Source organism: Syngnathus leptorhynchus, chromosome 5 (genome assembly GCF_054491065.1).
Source record: "Syngnathus leptorhynchus isolate UIUO chromosome 5, UIUO_Slep, whole genome shotgun sequence".
NCBI classification, from domain to species: domain Eukaryota; kingdom Metazoa; phylum Chordata; class Actinopteri; order Syngnathiformes; family Syngnathidae; genus Syngnathus; species Syngnathus leptorhynchus.
In genome coordinates, this window is record NC_141199.1 from 8,433,373 (window position 1) to 8,451,937 (window position 18,565).

Here is an 18,565-nt window from a genome sequence, read left to right on the forward strand (position 1 = left end):
GGTGTCAACCAGATTGTGTTATGATTGTTTTTTTTAGGGGTGAGTTTCACTCAAGTTGGCTTTATTTCATCTAAATTCACTTCTGTGCCATTATCAGATACAATCCAGTGAGAACAACCATAGCGCCAGAGAAAATGATAAACACAATCAATGCTTGGTGAGGTATTGATTCAAGTGAAGTGTCTATTTTGAGGTGATGTCTATATTTATGCCTCCTGCATTGTCTCCAAGCATTACCATCATCTTCAACTCGTGCATTATTTTAGCTGAGAGAGCCAAAACATTCAAATTCAGCACCCATCTTCCATGTTAAATGTCAATACATTGTATATTTCATGGGTGCCATACAGCACGTTTATTATTGTTTCTTTTAGTGTAGAACTGCTCCGCATCATGCCGAGAGCTCTTTCAAAAATAGTTTGCCACTCTCTTTTTGCTAATAAGACTAATTGCACAGGTATCTAGCTCTCTTTAACGTTGTGGCTGGTGAGCCATACAACCGATCATTGTCGCAGAGGACAAACAAAGTCAGCAATGCGTGAAGGTGTCAACGTGAGAGAGAATAACCTCTGATAGCGAAATCGCAAGCTGGACAAAGACACGCTTAGCAGCAACCCCCCCCATACCGTGCAAGCCACCCTTGGTGCCAGTCCTCTGAGGGGGAGAACAGCTGCTGGGATAGTGGGCGAGCTGTCAGACGGTCAAGGGGAGTGCTGTTCCACTAATCCCCAAGGGGGAGGGAGGGACAACAATGGGATCCAACCAAGCCATTTTCATTCAGCACCCTCCTCCCCGTCCTTCTCTGTTGGTAATGTCATTGCAGAGGAACAGCTGGATGGTCCACCCAGCGCTGACTACATGCAGCCTGTAGTAAAAGGCTAAAAGCATTGTTGTTCATGCTGACGTCTTATGGCGCATTCCTGATCAGTTCATAACACATGATGAATTCCTTCAGTGCTAAAGCAGGGGCTTGACTAAATAACAACATAAGGGCGATAGACAGATGCAAATGTTGACCTTATGTCCAAGCAGCAGGTGAATGGCAACAAGCGTTTGGTTTGCATAAATCACACATTTGCCTGGCTGCCATTGGAGCATTAGCTGCTGTCAGATTCTTTTGTTTACATGCCCCCATGCCCCCATGCAGGAACTCAGTCCTGTTCTCACAGGACTTTTTATGGCGGGCCCTCTCCTTAGAGCAAAAGTGTCATTATTGATTCAAACTATTAATTTGTTCAGAAGCTTTTTTTGACAGGCATAATGAGCAGTAGTTTGTAAGACATGATGGTTTTGCTAATACTTAAAGCATAACTTACTTACTTGGACGATACATTGAAACATTTTATGAGTAGAGTAATTGTAATATCTCTGTATGTATGCCAAATTTATGAAGAACTCCACCTACCCACACTGACAGGCTCACGTACATTTGTTCAACGTACAAAATGTCCAATACCCCAAAAACACACGCCAGATGCTTAGTTATGATTGATACTGCAAGACAGTTATTTATTTAACAATAATATGTTTGTGGTTTTTAATGTGCCATGCTCCACATGCATGTCATAGTACACAATAAGCAAGTTTAATTTACACACACACACACATGCACGCACACTCAACACACACTGTGTACATTGCTTTTCCATTGGCTTGCATTAGGTATGAACAAAATATTACACGAATCTGTTAACATACTGCAAATTAAGTCACTACATATGAACTTAATTCTGATAGTCTCTGGAAACCAAAGGCATTTCAAGTATGTAGTCCTTTGTCCCTTTGAGGTCAGACTTTACTGTAATACACCGCCCATTCCTTTTTTTCCACATTATGGGTGTGTCCATTTGCAAAGCCATTTGCTGCTCCACTGCCTTCTCGATGCAGTGTGTCATTGTTTTGGCCGTTTAGTTGCTCTTTTCTCAGTGCAAGAGCTGGTTTGCAAGTATGCCAGTTACACAAAGCTTTATTCATGTCATCCTGGACCCTTATACCCAAGAGCTTGTCTTCCTCGTTCCTTCTCTTATCATCATCTTCATTGTCGCTGTCATCCTTGCTGGAGTGATGATGCAAGTTGCGCATCTCTCCACTAATATTTTCAAAGTACTGATAGATGCAAACCTTGGCAAAGCTCTTGGCGTGCTCTTTACAGGTCTCATCGAACATTTTACGCTCAATGTCGATATAATGAGACCAGTATTTGGTTTTGAGGAAAGCAGCCTGAGTAAAGCAAGGTCGAATAGCACGAATGAGGAATGCCGTGAAGGTCATCGTGAGTAAAAACATCCAGCCGCAAGCCTGTGGGAAACACACTTGCATTAGTCAAAGGTTGAGTCTACACGTTATCCAAAGTATGTAAAGAGCCGTCATCCAGTTGGCATCTTAATGCTTCTGATAATGAGGATGATTCATAACTGCTCATGATAGAATCATCATCTTATGCAGACCCATTAAAATGTGTTTCTATCTTTCTTTTAAAACCATAACATTCCCTTCAGGGCATCAAAGCACAAAAAAAGAAACCAAAAACAGAGTGGGTGTTTTGGATGGATGGAAAGAAGCCTCAGTTACATGAATAATAAAATGGAAGCTTGTCTCGAAGGAACTCAACTTCGGTTTTTATAACAAATTATCTGAAATAAGATTTGATTTAGTTATCATATAATGTGATGATGTGATCGTCAAACTTAATGAAAATGTTTCCAACTTTGGGTCAACAACCTTGTAACATTATCTTGGATGGCCAATATCAGCTCATGATGTTAAAAAATTAAATGTATAAATATATGAAATAAAGTAAATTAATAATAAAAGGAAATACATTTTTAAAAAGTGAATAAATAAAATAAAAGGATAATATGCGGAAAATAATATTTAAGGCAGTAATAGTTTGTCTTACAAGAGACCCCTAAGATGAAGAAAAAATTAGCCTTCATGTTAACAGCATTCATAAAACTATGAAGAAAAGAAAAAAGAATGATCTGCACACCTGTGATATGCACTTGATGTATCGGGATGCCGCTACTCTCGCTTCCTGATGCTCAAACAAGTCTTTACATGGAATCTTTGCCAGCAGTTTGATCCTCTCTGCCTCGGACATCCCCTTGATGAAACTAAAATTCCCAAACTTGTCAATATCCAAATTGATGCTGAAAGCACAGAGGAAGCTCTTGCCATCCATGAGAGTCACTGACACCCAAACGACGGGTGCTATCAGAGATCTCTGTGCGATTGAACAGAACATATAGCGAAGGATCGACGGGTCTTTGGTTCTCTCTCCTGTAGGTCGTCTCCATTCTTCTGCTAGCACAGACACATTATTGTTCAAAACAAATCCTAATAAGAAGAACCAAAGAGGTGGGATGATCAGAAGCCCGATCCCATAGCTGTAGTTGTATTCCGGAATACACGGGCAGCTGAACTCAAAGGCAGAGTACATTTGTGCACTGGCCAGGGCCATGATACCACAGATGCCATTCATAAAGGATTCCTGGTTGGATTGAAGGAACTGGAACATCATACGCAATTTATCCATCTTTGTGCGTATATCGAGGCCTCAGCTCCCAAGTGATACAATCTGTGAAATGAGGATGTAAAAAGTTCTCTTAAAAATGGACGATACAAAAAAAAAAGGACATTACTCAGTCATATGAGCTAAGCAAAGCTGTACATTGAGTGATATCTGCATTATAGTGTTTATTTTACATCAAGCTTAATATAGTATGTATATATTATATATTGTGGGATAAACCACTGTCTTATAAACTCTTTGATAGGTTATAAACACAAGTTACGTGTACTGTGATTTATTGTAATTGTAAATGTCGGTGATCCATTCTTTTTTGTTGATAATTGTCTAAAATCTGTAACAGTTGAGTTGAAATTTAACAGTAAAAATTGAGCAGACACAGCCTACAGTTATATTCAGCCTTAAGTGCTATTAAGCAATGATAAAATCATCAACACTTGATGGGGTTTGGCCTGGAAAGCCTCATCCTATGTTCTTCAGGCTCAATCTGAGACAGACTACGGAAAATAGGCTGTAAGTGGATCCATTTTGAGCAAAAAAATGAACGCAAATAGCAGCACTTACTTGCTTTAAAGTTGGAAGAGATGGAAATCGCTCACATTTAATTGCCCATTTAAAGTCATTTACAATCCTTTTGGTCTGTTTACACGTTGTATCTCAGACTGATGGAAGAGTGCTTCTCAAACCTTCTGTGGGATTGTTCAGTCGAACACATTGTTGGTCATTCGGTCCCGCCCCTCGCAAGCACCTGGGCTGATGGTAACGTCACAAAAGATTCTCCTTCACCTCATATTGTATGACTTGAAAAAAAAAAGACAATATTTCTCATCACACACTTACATAGCAACTTGAGAGTTGAATTATTTGTTCTTATGTTGTTAAAGGTAGTCTATTTGTGTATGTGTCAACGATTCAGAGCAACTGAGACATGCAAAAATGTTCACAAAGCATTCAAATGTCTGTGGCTTTGTTTGAAAAATGTGGTCGATGGCCAAGAGAGAAAGACTGGAATTATTTACACAGAATAGACAAGGCTTAGCTTCCTGCAAATACAAATAAGCATTGTTTGAAATTGTCCAAAAATACATTGCACGAAAGCAGTCTTCGAATTTGAAATCAACAGTCAAATAGAAGGCAAAGGGGAGACTTTTACATTCCCACGTCCTTTTTGGAACGTGTCTTGCCCTGTGGCCTTGCGCGTAATCTTTTCAGATCAGTTATTTACACTTTGAGATCTGCTGTCGGCCCACTGTATATGCGGTAGATCACTTTACAGCTGTGTTGTTTTTTTTGTACAACTTAAACAGGAAAGAATCACAGGAAATAAGTCATTAACCAAAGTTTAAGTTCAATCTAAAATAGCACGCAAGTTCCGAGGCTGCTTAAGTTAAGTCTTGTTACCTACATCAAAACTATTTCGACAGTATTACTAGAAAGGTGTGAGATGAGAAAATGCGTCTTGGAGGTGTACGTACTTGAAGATTTACATCAGATTTAGGTCAGATTTTTCCTCTCTCTTGCCTTACTGTGGAAATCTCATCACCATATGGCCTAACTAATTTGGTAGTTTTACATTAGCCCTGTGTTTGACCTTTTGCCCAAAGTCAGAATAAGCGGTACAGAAAATAGATTGACTTGAGTAAATGGTGCACTTTGTGAAGAATAAGTCAAAACGGTGTCATGTGACATGCAAAGAATGCCACTTTTGTTTGTGGTCACATTTGGCCTACTTGAGTATCCAAGAGACAACACCAAGGAGCAAGACAATTTCATCTGCCAATTTATGACAAGATGACAAGCAAAAGAGAACTGTGGATATTCAGATTGTAGATCTTTGTCCCGTTGACTCCGCCTCATCTGTGCATCTCTGAATGCGCACTTTTGAACATGCAGGTTGCTGACCTTCCAGAGCAGGATGTCTGGGGTCAAATAAAACCGGGTGGAGAATAAAATTTAAAATAAGTGCCATTGGCCATCTCCTGATAAAGATGATGACATCCATGGAGCCTATTCCAAAGGTCAACGCTGCTAACTTTTGTGACACCTTTCTTTGACCTCTTTCAAATACATTTAACTTCACTTTTCATGACTGATGATGTCGCAAAAACGGCAAGTATTGCTCTCTTCTGTACTTTGTGGACTTCACTTACAAAATATTTGCTTACCTAAATGAATGATTGTTTTTTATTTTTCCCAAGTTTTGTTGTTATTTACAATGATTAAAAGTAGATATATTGGTATTTTTGTGCAGGAGGCCTTGATGCTATTTTTCATAGATGCGATTGTCAACAGGTGGTCTGCTGCCTTTTAGTGGTCTGTAGTGGTACAGCAGGTGGTCCGCGAAATTGGAAATGGAAAATAATGCTAACATTTACAAAAATAAAATTTATTCATTTATTTTCCAGCTAATTTTGTGAATCATTTAGCCATCCAAATTACGCCAAATGTAGCTGAGATTCCCAAAATTGACACATGGAGACAAATAAACCTTTAAAGGTCCATCCTTCTTTGGTACAAAATAAATATTCCACCAAAGCAGTGGTCCCAGCTTCTTGGTTATAATAATGTCCCCTTAGTTGAAAACCCCTGATCTATACAATGCTCTGCCATGTGGACCGTCCCTGCTGCATCGGCTCTTTTCAAAACTATGAATCTCTTCCACCCTCTTGTGGTGAATGAGTGCATCTACAAAACATGGATACATTTAAGTATACGATGCCAAGAAATGCAGATACTACTGTACTTGATTCATGCACAAAACTGTATTGACAATAGTGATCGTTTCACATAGGTAGATATTGAATGCAGCACAACACAGATGAGGTGGGGTGGTTTTATTGACGAGAAATTCAATAATTACTCCCAATAACTAAGGAAGTCACTATGTTCAGTCATGTCCTCAAAGCTGGAGGCTCCCCAGAGTGCAGATTTCGGCTGCAACTCAAAGTCCAGGTTTCCATCCTTATCTTTGAAGCTGACCTTCCAAGACGGACTTGAGACCATGTTGACAGACGCTGTTGCAAAGATAATTCAGTCAGATGATTGCATTAAATCTTCTGTTCCATTCCAACAATTGAAAACATATTTGTCACAATTGAGATCTTAAAAAAAAACTGCACCTTTCGATAGTGGCAAGCAGGAGGATTCACAGCAGGCACACACGCTGTCATTGCCATGCAACTCTTTCCATCTGAACAACAGAGATGATTTCACCAACCAAGAGCGCTTTTATAACTGATATAATCCAGTGTGTCACAGTTGACTCACTTTTTGGTTTCTCTGTGATAATTGCAAGCCTTTAAACTTGACGTCGGTGTTGGATCACTCATGGAGAATTCACAATGCAGATAGAGTTGCTGAAAATATATTTTTTAAAAGCATTTAGTGCAACAGATATATCCCACGTTATCTAGTTTGTAGACGTGTGCATTGCACTGAACGTACCGATGATGAGGAAACAGCCGTGTCTTTGAAAATGAAGGCACTCACTGAGAATTTTTGAATGTTTAAGGGGCCCTTGAGAAACGCAGACTGTTTTGTCACCATACTATCAATCATACAACTGAAAAAAAATGAAAAAAATTAGTGATGAACTATGACATTGTTTTTGACTGAGTTAAATTTCTTACCCTTGGTTGTCAATAACTGTATATTTTGGTTCAGAGTAAGGATCTTGGAGAGGAGTCATAAAACACTTGTTGATGTAAAGCCTCTGGTCCGAAGAAGCGTCGTCTGCTCGTTTCACCACAAAGTACATCGGTTGCCCAAGGATAAACGTTTTATCACCAACAACTTCATTTCCTGAAGCTGATAATTCAAGAAGGGTGAATTGGTAAAGAATCGATCGTGTAAATTAATAAATGTACCACTTATTTGATTTATCTTGTATTATGAATGCAGTTTTTATGTTAACTGCAAAGTGACAAAACTAATGGTTGCACAATCATTTGAAGAGGAATAACTAATTTCTTGCAATATAAACATTTGTCATACCAGATCATCTTGGCAACATGCAATACTCTGAAAAAAATCATACCATCTTGTGGAGTGATGACATAAGCATGTTTTGACCGCAGTGGTTTGTGAACCGTGCCCCTTCTCAATTTGATAAAGATACCAGGATTGAATGAGTGAAAATACCTGAAACAGGACAAAAATATTTCACTTTAATGGAACGTTTTGAATAGTCGATTAGTTGTAATGACACTAGGGGTGTCAGACTCATTTTTGTCGTGAGCCACTTTCTAGTTACTAATTCCCTCAGAGGGTCGTTATGACGACGAAACCAAGTCATCCCTTCAGTCTTACATAATACACAACAAATTGAAAGATTATTAGTTTTGAAATTAGAAGTCAAGGATTGATTCTTCAATTATTTTTCAAAGGGTGACGAAAACTCAGTGATGATAATCAACATCGGAGTTTGTTTAAAAGCATAGTTTCATTAATTTCATGGTACAGTCACTGACCCTTTTTGAATGCTGCAGTATTTTCAAAGGCCAAATTGCCAGGTCCAAATATTTGAAATTCATAGCTCTAGCTCTCAGTTTTAAGATTGCTAAAAAAAAAATCCCAATTGGCATTATGTATGGAAAAATATAAAGTGTTTTTACCTTGGGTATTTGCACTGCAAGAGGACATCAAATGGCATCTCTCGAACAACTGGAGTAGTTGGCTTGTAGTGGAGTACAATACTAATGAACAAATGGTCATCAGTACTCTAGGACACAGACATTTTTACAAGATATGGGTTTGCCCAATGGCAAAACACTGCAATCAAATCAAATCAAATCAATTTGACATAATCCAACCTCTCTCTTGAATCCACAGTCAGTATTCAGAAGGTACAGAAGGAAATAATGTTCTGAAGTGCCTTCATTTACAGGACACTTGCCAAGTTTCAAGTCTTTGAATGAGTCTCTTGTTGAGAAAAGCTCCTTGCTTACTTTCACGTACATGCGGTCAATGTGGCACAAGACCTCGACAAGTTTAGATTTGGCTGCTCCACCAGTTGAGGCAACAGTGGGAGGTGGTGCAAGCAGCATTTCCTTAACCGAATCCGGGAGAGGTCGGACACCTTTTTCTGGCTTAAATAGCTCTTTTGGATCCTGTGACAAAGAGACAGTTCTATACCATGAAGCTATGATGGGTGCAGAGGATTTTCTCTTGGGTAATCTGTCAGGAAACATGGGGGATCTGGGTACAAGGTCTGGAGGCCCTTCATCCATCTCACTCTCCAGCTCTGCATGCAAAGTCTCCCATTCTAATTCTGCATCTTCATATTCTGGCAGACTTCCCAGTGGATTAGAGTTGGCAAAGTAAATGAGAAGTAAGAAAATCCACATCTGCATCAATCCCATTTTCCGAGCACCTTAATTCTTCTGCTGCGCTTACCTCTATTGATCAGTTTGTCACAATCGTCACCTGGAGCGAATTAGTTAAGAGCGCAATCGTATTTATGTTTTTCCAAACCATGTGGGTTGAACACATTTAAAAATGAATATGATGAAGCATCTTGAATTATTTTTCAAAAATTTAAGAAACTCTTTGTTTTGCAAAGAGGATTTTACATTTCTATTTTATATATTGATGACGGTGCGTTTCGATGACGTCATACCCGGAAAAAAATCCAACAGGGTTCTTACGGAAGCCGTGCGCGCTTAAGTGCTTCATTCTCTAACTTGCCATGTGTCAAGTTAATTCAATATTCCACTGTCTTAAGCATATTGCTTTATGTTTGGAGACAACTTTCGACTTGAAACTTTCTGTGCTCTAAATCTGGTAAAGGTTGGAGCAGGCGTTTTTTTTTTTTTTTTTTTGCTAACAAGGCAGCTACTGTGGCTAAGCTAATGTTTTGGTTGTTTTGGTAAACCTTGACGCCTCCACGACGGTGTGTGTGGGTAGACTTTTCCGGTTCTTATGAATTATTTTGTATAATTTTTCGACTTCGATCATATGGTAATATATTTGTTCGTGCGATTGGCACAGTGTATCTTGCAAGCGCTAAGAAACGGGTAGTTCTAGTTAATTGTTGGGGCCGCCTGATTGTCTGTCCATTGCCACAACTAGCAAAAAGCGTGGCGGAGCTTCACCAGCTCCCCGGGAACCCTGGCCTCAATGCGTGGGATGATGGGCAGCCAGAGTAGTCCTGTCAAAAGTTACGACTATCTCCTTAAATTTCTCTTGGTGGGAGACAGTGATGTCGGAAAGGGAGAAATTTTGGACAGTTTACAGGACGGCTCGGTCGAGTCTCCCTTTGCCTACAGTAGTGGTGAGTTGCTCTTGTGCGTTTATATTTTAAAATGCGTCAAACTGGCTAACATCAAGTGATCTGAATATGTGACATTTTAGGAATAGATTACAAGACAACTACAATACTGCTGGATGGAAGAAGAGTGAAATTGGAGTTATGGTAAATGCGAGTTGGAGTGATGGCTACAAAATATCTGTAGGGTGAAAAACAATAGCATACCTTCTGTGGTTCTCTTTCAGGGATACATCTGGTCAGGGCAGATTTTGCACCATCTTCAGATCTTATTCAAGAGGAGCACAGGTGAGCACTACTGATTATGTGTTGTGTTGTCAATAACTATTAAAACACTTGGACACAATTACAACCCACAATGATTACTGAAATAACTAGAAACAGACAAAAATAATGTGACAATTTAATGATAATTGGGCCATCAAAAACATGCTTGTTTTGTTTTTGTGGTCCGGTCCATTGTTTTTGTCCATCTTTTTTTATTTTTTATATTGTGAATCTATTTGACCACAGAAACAAAACAGTACCTCATTTTCACCAGGTGCATTTTGGAGAACTTATTGTTTTTATGATCAGTTTTAAGATTATTATTATTATTTTTTTTAATCAATCAGTGTTTTTCTTTCATCAGCAGATGAGTCCCAACAATTTTGTCCCCATGTGTACCCGTGCTCATTAAGATTTTTATCCTACAGGGCATCCTCCTCGTTTATGACATCACTAATAGCTGGTCATTCGATGGCATTGACCGCTGGATTCGAGAAATTGATGAGGTCAGCATTTTAGTCTAAGAAATCCACAACTCAAAACTTACTCCAAAAAATGTTAGAGAGAAGAGATCATGTGCATGTCCAACTTTTCAGTGATTTAGAAATTGATTTTAGCTAAAGTTGCTGTTTTGCTACAAGGAGCGCTGCAGCTGTAGTAAAATGCGCTATATAAATAAAATTGTATTGTATTGCATGTCACATTTTTTGTACAGTAAAGGAAAATAAATAACCAAACACTTTCTTTTTTTTACATCATTCAGCATGCCCCAGGTGTGCCCAGGATTTTGGTTGGCAACCGACTTCACTTGGCTTTCAAGAGGCAGGTTCCAACAGAGCAAGCAAGGGCTTATGCCGAGAAAAACAGCATGACTTTCTTTGAGGTCAGCCCTCTGTGCAACTTCAATGTCATCGAGTCTTTCACCGAACTCTCACGCATCGTGCTGATGAGGCACGGGATGGAGAAGTTCTGGAGGCCCAACAGAGGTGAGCTCATTGCTTTTGAAAAAAAGGCACAGAATAAAATTCATACTCACAGTTTTACTGCAGTTTTCAGCCTCCAAGATCTGTGTTGCCGTTCCATCGTCTCCTGCACGCCCGTGCACCTCATCGACAAGTTGCCTCTCCCCGTGGCCATCAAATCCCACCTCAAGTCATTCTCCATGGCTAACGGCATGAATGCGGTCATGATGCACGGGCGCTCCTACTCGGTCGCCAACAGTGCCGCCTCGGGCGTCACGGGTACTGGAAGCAAGTCCAACAGTATCAAGCGCTCCAAGTCCTTCAGGCCCGCACAGAGTTCGCCGAAAACCTCTCCGTCCTCGTCGTCCAAGGGCAACTGTAAGATATCGTAGTGAAAGCGTGCACTGAAGCCTGTGTATTTGGATGTCGCTGCTCCAAGAGGCCTCTCGAGGCCACTGCAATTGGAAACAAGCTACCTAGACAAAAAACGTTATGCTACCTTGAACTTACTTTGGCCTTTTCCGGTGGATTTCTATTGTTTTTTTTTTTTAATGCACTTGCTGGTGCCATTTTTTGGAGGTTGTTTTGTCCCCACTTTTACGAAAGAAGATCGAGTTGAACCCGATAGTTAAGTTGTGGATTGTGACTCACCGTCCGACACTATAAAAGGAGGGGGGTCTTCAGCTTAGTTTATTTAATTTTTTTTATTTGTTTAGCTTCATATTTAAAATCAAATTTGCATTAATGTGTCAGCTATAAATAGTCGTTGGTTCTTGACACCCCATGGGAGCCTAGTCTAATTTATTTTTTCTTTTTTAAATCTGTGGTTAACCCTTCGTTGCATTTGAAATGTGACTTCTTTTGGTTTTATATCAGGAGATGGTGCAGTCAATAAACTGTTTGCATAGAGTTGAGCAAAGTTGCCCTCGAAAACCAGCATTGCTCCGTTTCGGTTTTGTAATGTGGTTGTCTCTGTCCTGATCTGCTGCTTCTGTTTCATCCACTATTGGATGTTTTGTTTTGGCCTTTTAGCCCATTAAGTGAAATTATATTTTACATTAAAAATTTTAGAAATTGTGTGGTGCTGATGAGGAAAAGTACAAGCTAAATGTACAGTTTTTTTTTTTTTACTGTGATAGTTTTCCTATCTTTGTTCTTATCGTAAAATTGTAAATTCATTTTATTTTCCATTTGGATTTTTTTGTAAACATGCTGTGTATTTATGAATGTAAAGATTTCAGTAACCTGCTACCTTTCTGTGGCCATAGAGGACCAATGGAATGTGTTGTCGCTGCCTCGAGTATTTGCTTATTTGACCTTCTTTCAGCTTCTTTGAAAGCAAGCACATGACAAGCAGCGCACGGTTACCGGTGACATTTAGCACCCTTCACTTTGTAACCAGTCAAAGAATTGACAAAAGGTGTAAGATGTCAACTTTACAGCCAAACCTCAGTAAGAACACAAAATACTTTCATCACAACTTTTCTACCAGCGAGTTTGTAATCCGCATAAATGTCGATATATCATTTAAATTCAGTCAATTCCCAATAATACATAAATGTGTGGTGATATGATTGGAATTAAAATTGTGCACATTTTCCACTGCTGCCTCTTTTTTTATGTATTTATGCGCTGACCTGAGACCAGTGCATTGGACATTTATTGACCAACTAAACTCTAAAGCACAATCTGTTGATGTTTTTTGACGTAGCTGTGTTGTAAAGACTTGGATGAGAACTAATGATTCCCCTTCTCATCCGGCTACATTGAAAACTAAGACTCCCTTGACAAATAAAAGGTTAAAAGCTATCTTTGTTTCCCTGTTTATCATTTGCCTTGTTTCTTGCACCACCCTTTATTCAAACATTTATCAAGGTCATTGTGGGAATATGTTTGCTTTCCTTTGTGTGTTGAGGGGCCAGCGGTGCTGAGGAACCTTCAAACCCAGAGGGGGTGTTGAATTGATTAGCGTTGTCTTGGCCACTTTTGGATAACCAGGAAATGAATGCAGCGGTCAAAAGTCACCCAGAGGTTACGGGGTCACTGCTAATGAAAAGATTTGGGGGGGCAGCTTCTCAGCGTCTCACAACGGAATCGGGACAATGCAAAGGATGTCCCTGAAGTCTGGACGCATAGGAAGGCACGTATTTTTTTTTTTAACAAATGCCATTTTTAATAACGTATTCAAGTGGAATTTTAACATTTTCAGTGTCATTCCCAACATGCAAAGGTTGATGCACATCTTGCAAGATTCAATGTTTCCAAACTTTATTGCACAATAGTTGTATTAACAACACAACGTCTAATATAAGCTGAAACTTGCACAGGAGTGATCCAAAAAGTTGATTGGCTGTTTGCAGACCACACCGCAATAAATTGTCTGGACACTTTTAACGTTCGACTTCTCACGGGGATGTTTATGTCCGTGCGCACGGTTGTTGGCACAGCTTGCTGCAGCGTGTTTTCTTTGATGTTTTTACAATGTTTGTGCAGTTGCTGAGCGCATGGCACTGCTTCATAAAAGTTTGAGACACCGGACGGCCAGGGGGGGGGGGGGGGGCGGCCTGAGGGGACTGCCCTCTCCCCCCCCCCCTCTCTCTCCTTTCACTCTCTGAAAGGCTAATGTTGCGTCTTTCTTTCTCATTGTGCGCTTTTCAATCGCTTAATTCCCGGCTGTGTGAAATCGCCTGCGGCGAAACTTTGTCTACCGACACGCAACTTTTTTTTTCTATAAGGAAACAAATCAAGCCTTGGAATTGAAATACATTTCCGTAAGGTATTGCTGGTGTCGATTGGGTGGCGCGCGTAGCTTGGTTGGATAGTCTTTACGCACAGCAAGACGACTGACTTGCACTTTGTTGACGCACAAACCAGACCTCTCCTGAAAGGCTCCAAGAACCTACTTCCTTATCCTGACCTAAATGAGGTATGGAATTAATCATCAAAGGACGAAGACCAAAAAGAAGCAACAATGTATAAAACCCACCGACCACTTTTGGATTGTAGATGCGCCAAGAAAAATACAATTTGGCGTCATACACGCAACTCCAGGAAACAAGAACTGGGATGGATTGATGTGTTGTTGCGAACACTTCTGCTTTGCCAATTATTCAGACTTCCTCTGGGTGCGAGTGCGTCAGCACCCAAAGTGGAACATGAAGGACTTTGTCCCAATAAACTCAACACAAATCTCTGGGTTGACGCACAAAGCACCTGCGAGAGAGAATGCAACATTGATGAGGTGAGGTAATTTATACTTTATACTTTTTGTTTTAATTGCATGTCCCAATTTGCCAAAGCTGATAATAAGCCTTTTTGTTTACTTTTGTGAATACATTTCAGTACTTATTTTCCTCTTTCCATATTTTTTTTTTCAAAGTGTCAATTAGTATTTTGTGCTTTGTATTGTATGAGCAGGACTGTGCTGACTTTGAGAAGTGCTGCACCAACGTGTGCGGCCTCAACAGTTGTGTAGCCGCACGATTCTCCGATGGCACCACCGCCCAGCCCGGTGGTCTTGGAGGAGGGAAAGGGGACGCCGCCCCGGGCTCCACAGCAACTTGCGATGGATTTATCTGCAGCCAGCAGGGAGCCACCTGTGACATTTGGGACGGCCAGCCCATCTGCAAGTGTCAGGACCGATGCGAGAAAGAGCCCAACTTTACGTGCGCGTCGGATGGCCTCACGTATTTCAACCGCTGCTACATGGATGCGGAGGCCTGCATCCGCGGGGTGACACTTACTGTGGTTACCTGTCGATTCTACCTAGCAGGAGCCCACACGAGTCCGCTGCCTCAGGACACGACTGCTTATCCCACCCCAACGTCTTCTCAGGAAGACCCCATGCCACCCACGTTGTACTCCAACCCTCACCACCAGTCCATCTATGTTGGAGGCACGGTCAGCTTCCACTGCGATGTCATTGGCATCCCCAGACCCGACGTCACCTGGGAGGATCAAAGCGAGCGGCGCGAAAGGCTCGTCATGAGGCCGGATCAAATGTACGGCAACGTGGTGATCACCAACATCGGACAGCTCGTCATCTACAACGCTCAGGTGTGGGACACGGGTATCTACACTTGCGTCGCACGCAATTCCGTTGGGGTTCTCCGTGCAGACTACCCTCTCTCGGTCATACGTCGGTCTGACGACGACTTCTCCGAGGATCCAGAGATGCCCATGGGGAGACCCTTCTCACCGGCAGACTGTCTGGCTGAAGTGGACACGAGAGTATGCAGCGGTGAGCGCCATGTGGATTGGTACTACGACAACAAGCTGGGCTCCTGCGTGGCCTTCAGCAACGGCGGCTGCGAGGATAGCCGCAACCGATTTGAGACTTATGAGGAATGCAAGGCCTCCTGTCAGAGAGAGGGGATGGGGATATGTTCCCTACCTTCGGTCCAGGGCCCCTGCAAAACTTGGGAAGTGCGTTGGGCTTGGAATTCTGTCATGAAACGCTGCCAAGCATTCGCCTACGGTGGCTGCCACGGAAATGCTAACAGCTTTGGCACCAAAAAGGAATGTGAAGCAAACTGCCCAACGCCCAAAAGGAAACCTTGCAAGACGTGTCGGGTTAAGGGCAAAATGGTGCCCAGTTTATGTCGCAGTGACTTTGCCATTGTGGGACGGCTGACCGAGCTCGTTGAGGATCTGGATTCGGGATTGGCCCGCTTTAGCCTGGAAGAGGTTCTCAGAGATGAAAAAATGGGCTTGACTTTCTTCAACACCAAGCACCTTGAGGTGACCATTGACAAGATAGACTGGACTTGTCCTTGCCCAAACATCACCGTGGAGGAAAACCCTCTGCTGGTGATGGGGGTGGTGCAGGACGGCATGGCCATCATCCAGTCAGACAGTTACGTCAGAGCGATAACCGATCGCAGACTTAAAAAGCTCCGCGAGGTTGTGGTTAAAAAGACCTGCCGGACATCGTAAAACTGCCGAGACTTGCTATCGCACAGATGGCTGGAGGAACAAATGGCACTGTGAAACATTTATCACCCAAGTGGACGTTAGCCCAACAAAAATTAGACAGGAGCACTCATGGCGTCTAGCGCTACTTTAACTATATTTTAAGTGTGTTGTGAGGTCTTACTTTGTGTTTTATTATTTCAATAGTCAAAGTCGATGAGTCCTTGTTACCTTCACATGCAGTTTGTATGATAGCATTCCCAATTATTTCTTTTAGGGCTGTCAGAAAAATAATTTTATATTGTCTAACTTGTACTGTTTTGCATAATGTCACTTAAATTGTCTTTATATATATATATATTTTTTGAGTGATCTTTCACTAATGTATGTTTGTCTTATGTGCACAATATCACCTATAAACCTCTCAACAAGTGATTTAATGATTTTTGCTAAATGACCAATACTTAGACAATGGAAAAGCAGTGCAGAAGCAAAAAATGAGCAAAATCAGGATAAGAAGTGAGTCGCTTTTATTCTTCTGTACAATCAGGAATATAGTTGTACTCGATTTATGATACAATCATTCTGTCTATTTAACGTAATGTCCAATTAGTTGTAGGAATTTGGCAACACGTCTGAGCGTTGAGTTAATTTAAGGCGCTTTTCTCCATCCTGGTGTGATCCGTTCAGCAAAAGAAGGACAATACAGGTCACACCAAACTCTCTTTCCTGAACAGGAGACATTTGTTGTTGGCTGGCATATCCACCTAACACAGAAAACATCACCATTAAAAATACACAGGAAAAAAATATATCAGTTTGAAAAAGCTGCTAGCTTACGATCTTCTCCAGGAATAAACCATGTATTTCTGCAAGTGATTTGAGGAGGGAAATATCCCTGAGGCCCCACTCTGGATTCCTGTGAATGAAAATGTTTTGTTCTTGAATTTACTTTAACATGAGTAATAAATAATTCTCTCTGACATAATTCCACAAAACAGTGGACGCGAAAACGAGAGATCACCTTACTTACCTTTGTCGTAGGCTCAAGTCAAAATCAACATTGCTTTGTGGCGTGATGCTGCCATTCATCGCATAGGGCTGGAGATAGCAAAAGATCTTGCATCACATCATGATTTGTTTTATGCTGCCATAATTTCATGAAATGCTGATTTACGATTAGATAAAATCAATTTAAACTCACCCCATATGTCAAGAGTAGACCTTGTGGCTTCAATACCCCCCCAGCCCCTTTGAATAAACCCTAGAAGGAAAATAAACATGTCTTACATCATTGGAAGGTGAAGAGCGGAGGAGTCCGTTTATTCTAAATTCAAATTACGCTACATAAAACCAGTTCAGTTCTTGATATTTTTTAACAATCTGTTTATTAATGCACATGAAAGAAATGAGGGACTTAGTACTTGGAGTTGCTAAAACCTTGTCACGCATGTTTTTGCCATTTGATTTATGACTTTGTTAAACTGTCTTTCAGTGAAAGCACCAGAGTGACCTCAACTACTGGGGACAAATTCCTTGTATGTTAGAACAAACTTGCTGAAAAGAGAGGATAGTCTCTTTACTGTTGTCGAAGCAAAATTCTGTGAAAGGCTCTTACTAGATCGTGCAGGTGCAAAGTGGCTGGTGGGCGTATGCATGGGTACAGTCATAGCAAGAAAAGTCCATAAACTAAAATTAGACCCATCACCGAGATACCTGCCTCTGTACACGCCATGGGAGAGATGTGGATCATGTTGATGTTGAGGACCAGATCGAGGCTCTCCGCTTGGATCCCTCCCCAGTGATCATGATTCTGAGAAGCATCTAGGTGGATGGCAGGCTTCACATTGTTCAATTGATAGTGAGCTCTGTAGGCTTCTATACTGAAAAGAGAGAATCATGGTGGGTGTATTGTTAGTCCAACAACTCACGCACATGCCTACATCATTAGCGCCGCTCGTGATTGGTGGAAAGTCCATTGGTGTATGAAGCAAAATAATACCTGGCTAAAGACCGCTGATCGTACTCTGATGGTTGCCAAGTAATGTTCTTTAGCGCCCCAGCAAAATGTATGACATGTTGTCCTGTACCGGAGGAGATCTCGAGCGCTTGCAGCCGTCTGTCGGTGTTCACGCAGCCCCGCAGCACCGTAAGGATGGGCTCCTTGTTTCTTTCCGCAGCGGCGGCATTCAGCATCCTGCTCAAATCTGGGTACAGTTGTCGGGTAATACACCAGAATTTACGAAGCCACCCCAGGACCGCTGGTTGTTGATTTGTTAGTTCTCATAGAATAACTGGAGCGTAACCTCGAATGTTTTGTTTTTTTACTAGAAAATGCTCAACTTCCGCTTGTCACTAATCACGTGGTCAGCACAGTAGCCAATGAGAGCGGCGGAAGAAGTAGTCAACTTCAAAATAAGACGCAAATCTATTTTCCTTATATATTCTCTTTATTAAAGGGGCAAAAATCACACTCGCTCTCGGTAACTTCAAAATAAGACGCAAATCTATTTTCCTTATATATTCTCTTTATTAAAGGGGAAAAAATCACACTCGCTCTCGGTATAGTTGATATAATGTTCACGTGATATCACAGATAAACATCACATTTCTTTCAGGTTCACATTTAAA

The 18,565-nt window shown here is 41.1% G+C and overlaps 5 protein-coding genes across 8 annotated transcripts; 2 read left to right on the top strand and 3 right to left on the bottom strand.

Annotated features, from left to right (window-relative positions):
- Window positions 1-1,585: 1,585 nt before the first annotated feature.
- On the bottom strand, window positions 1,586-4,190 carry calhm1b (calcium homeostasis modulator 1b). The gene is made up of 3 exons (XM_085912909.1): window positions 4,094-4,190; window positions 2,990-3,577; window positions 1,586-2,298 (listed from the first exon to the last, which is right to left on the bottom strand). The coding sequence occupies exons 2-3, from the start codon at window positions 3,533-3,535 to the stop codon at window positions 1,789-1,791; spliced, it is 1,056 nt and encodes a 351-aa protein (XP_085769035.1). The 5' UTR covers window positions 3,536-3,577; window positions 4,094-4,190; the 3' UTR covers window positions 1,586-1,788.
- Window positions 4,191-6,348: 2,158 nt separating this feature from the next.
- zp3c (zona pellucida glycoprotein 3c) lies at window positions 6,349-9,234 on the bottom strand. 2 transcript variants are annotated; one of them, XM_085912784.1, is made up of 9 exons: window positions 8,924-9,234; window positions 8,341-8,821; window positions 8,143-8,249; window positions 7,566-7,669; window positions 7,159-7,336; window positions 6,974-7,091; window positions 6,797-6,885; window positions 6,649-6,719; window positions 6,349-6,543 (listed from the first exon to the last, which is right to left on the bottom strand). In XM_085912784.1, the coding sequence occupies exons 2-9, from the start codon at window positions 8,755-8,757 to the stop codon at window positions 6,386-6,388; spliced, it is 1,242 nt and encodes a 413-aa protein (XP_085768910.1). In that variant the 5' UTR covers window positions 8,758-8,821; window positions 8,924-9,234; the 3' UTR covers window positions 6,349-6,385. The 2 variants fall into 2 exon arrangements, with proteins under 2 accessions (XP_085768910.1, XP_085768909.1); XM_085912783.1 differs by having other exon boundaries at window positions 8,341-9,233.
- LOC147056694 (ras-related protein Rab-40C-like) lies at window positions 9,145-12,625 on the top strand. Its single transcript, XM_085912785.1, has 6 exons — window positions 9,145-9,800; window positions 9,881-9,941; window positions 10,022-10,082; window positions 10,490-10,567; window positions 10,825-11,047; window positions 11,111-12,625. Exons 1-6 carry the CDS (start codon window positions 9,647-9,649, stop codon window positions 11,413-11,415), a joined length of 882 nt encoding a protein of 293 aa, XP_085768911.1. The 5' UTR covers window positions 9,145-9,646; the 3' UTR covers window positions 11,416-12,625.
- Window positions 12,626-13,020: 395 nt separating this feature from the next.
- wfikkn1 (WAP, follistatin/kazal, immunoglobulin, kunitz and netrin domain containing 1) lies at window positions 13,021-16,479 on the top strand. 3 transcript variants are annotated; one of them, XM_085913069.1, is made up of 4 exons: window positions 13,021-13,163; window positions 13,898-13,949; window positions 14,030-14,264; window positions 14,441-16,479. In XM_085913069.1, exons 2-4 carry the CDS (start codon window positions 13,945-13,947, stop codon window positions 15,956-15,958), a joined length of 1,758 nt encoding a protein of 585 aa, XP_085769195.1. In that variant the 5' UTR covers window positions 13,021-13,163; window positions 13,898-13,944; the 3' UTR covers window positions 15,959-16,479. The 3 variants fall into 3 exon arrangements, with proteins under 3 accessions (XP_085769195.1, XP_085769193.1, XP_085769194.1); XM_085913067.1 differs by having other exon boundaries at window positions 13,898-14,264; XM_085913068.1 differs by lacking the exon at window positions 13,021-13,163 and adding an exon at window positions 13,624-13,799 and having other exon boundaries at window positions 13,898-14,264.
- mettl26 (methyltransferase like 26) lies at window positions 16,464-18,310 on the bottom strand. The gene is made up of 6 exons (XM_085913070.1): window positions 17,937-18,310; window positions 17,655-17,817; window positions 17,139-17,198; window positions 16,968-17,035; window positions 16,775-16,853; window positions 16,464-16,701 (listed from the first exon to the last, which is right to left on the bottom strand). Exons 1-6 carry the CDS (start codon window positions 18,128-18,130, stop codon window positions 16,645-16,647), a joined length of 621 nt encoding a protein of 206 aa, XP_085769196.1. The 5' UTR covers window positions 18,131-18,310; the 3' UTR covers window positions 16,464-16,644.
- Between the last annotated feature and the right edge of the window lie 255 nt (window positions 18,311-18,565).

Coding starts and splice junctions, on each gene's coding strand:
- wfikkn1 (XM_085913067.1), top strand. CDS start 13,995: ATGTATAAAACCCACCGACCACTTTTGGATTGTAGATGCGCCAAGAAA. Junction 14,265..14,440: donor GAGAATGCAACATTGATGAG/GTGAGGTAATTT, acceptor TTGTATGAGCAG/GACTGTGCTGACTTTGAGAA.
- calhm1b (XM_085912909.1), bottom strand. CDS start 3,535: ATGGATAAATTGCGTATGATGTTCCAGTTCCTTCAATCCAACCAGGAA. Junction 2,299..2,989: donor ACATCAAGTGCATATCACAG/GTGTGCAGATCA, acceptor TGTTTCCCACAG/GCTTGCGGCTGGATGTTTTT.
- zp3c (XM_085912783.1), bottom strand. CDS start 8,889: ATGGGATTGATGCAGATGTGGATTTTCTTACTTCTCATTTACTTTGCC. Junction 8,250..8,340: donor ACTGTGGATTCAAGAGAGAG/GTTGGATTATGT, acceptor TCTGTGTCCTAG/AGTACTGATGACCATTTGTT. Junction 6,720..6,796: donor TATCACAGAGAAACCAAAAA/GTGAGTCAACTG, acceptor TCTGTTGTTCAG/ATGGAAAGAGTTGCATGGCA.
- LOC147056694 (XM_085912785.1), top strand. CDS start 9,647: ATGCGTGGGATGATGGGCAGCCAGAGTAGTCCTGTCAAAAGTTACGAC. Junction 9,801..9,880: donor TCCCTTTGCCTACAGTAGTG/GTGAGTTGCTCT, acceptor GTGACATTTTAG/GAATAGATTACAAGACAACT. Junction 10,083..10,489: donor CTTATTCAAGAGGAGCACAG/GTGAGCACTACT, acceptor TTTATCCTACAG/GGCATCCTCCTCGTTTATGA.
- mettl26 (XM_085913070.1), bottom strand. CDS start 18,130: ATGCTGAATGCCGCCGCTGCGGAAAGAAACAAGGAGCCCATCCTTACG. Junction 17,036..17,138: donor GTCTACTCTTGACATATGGG/GTGAGTTTAAAT, acceptor TGCTATCTCCAG/CCCTATGCGATGAATGGCAG. Junction 16,702..16,774: donor GTTTATTCCTGGAGAAGATC/GTAAGCTAGCAG, acceptor TTTCTGTGTTAG/GTGGATATGCCAGCCAACAA.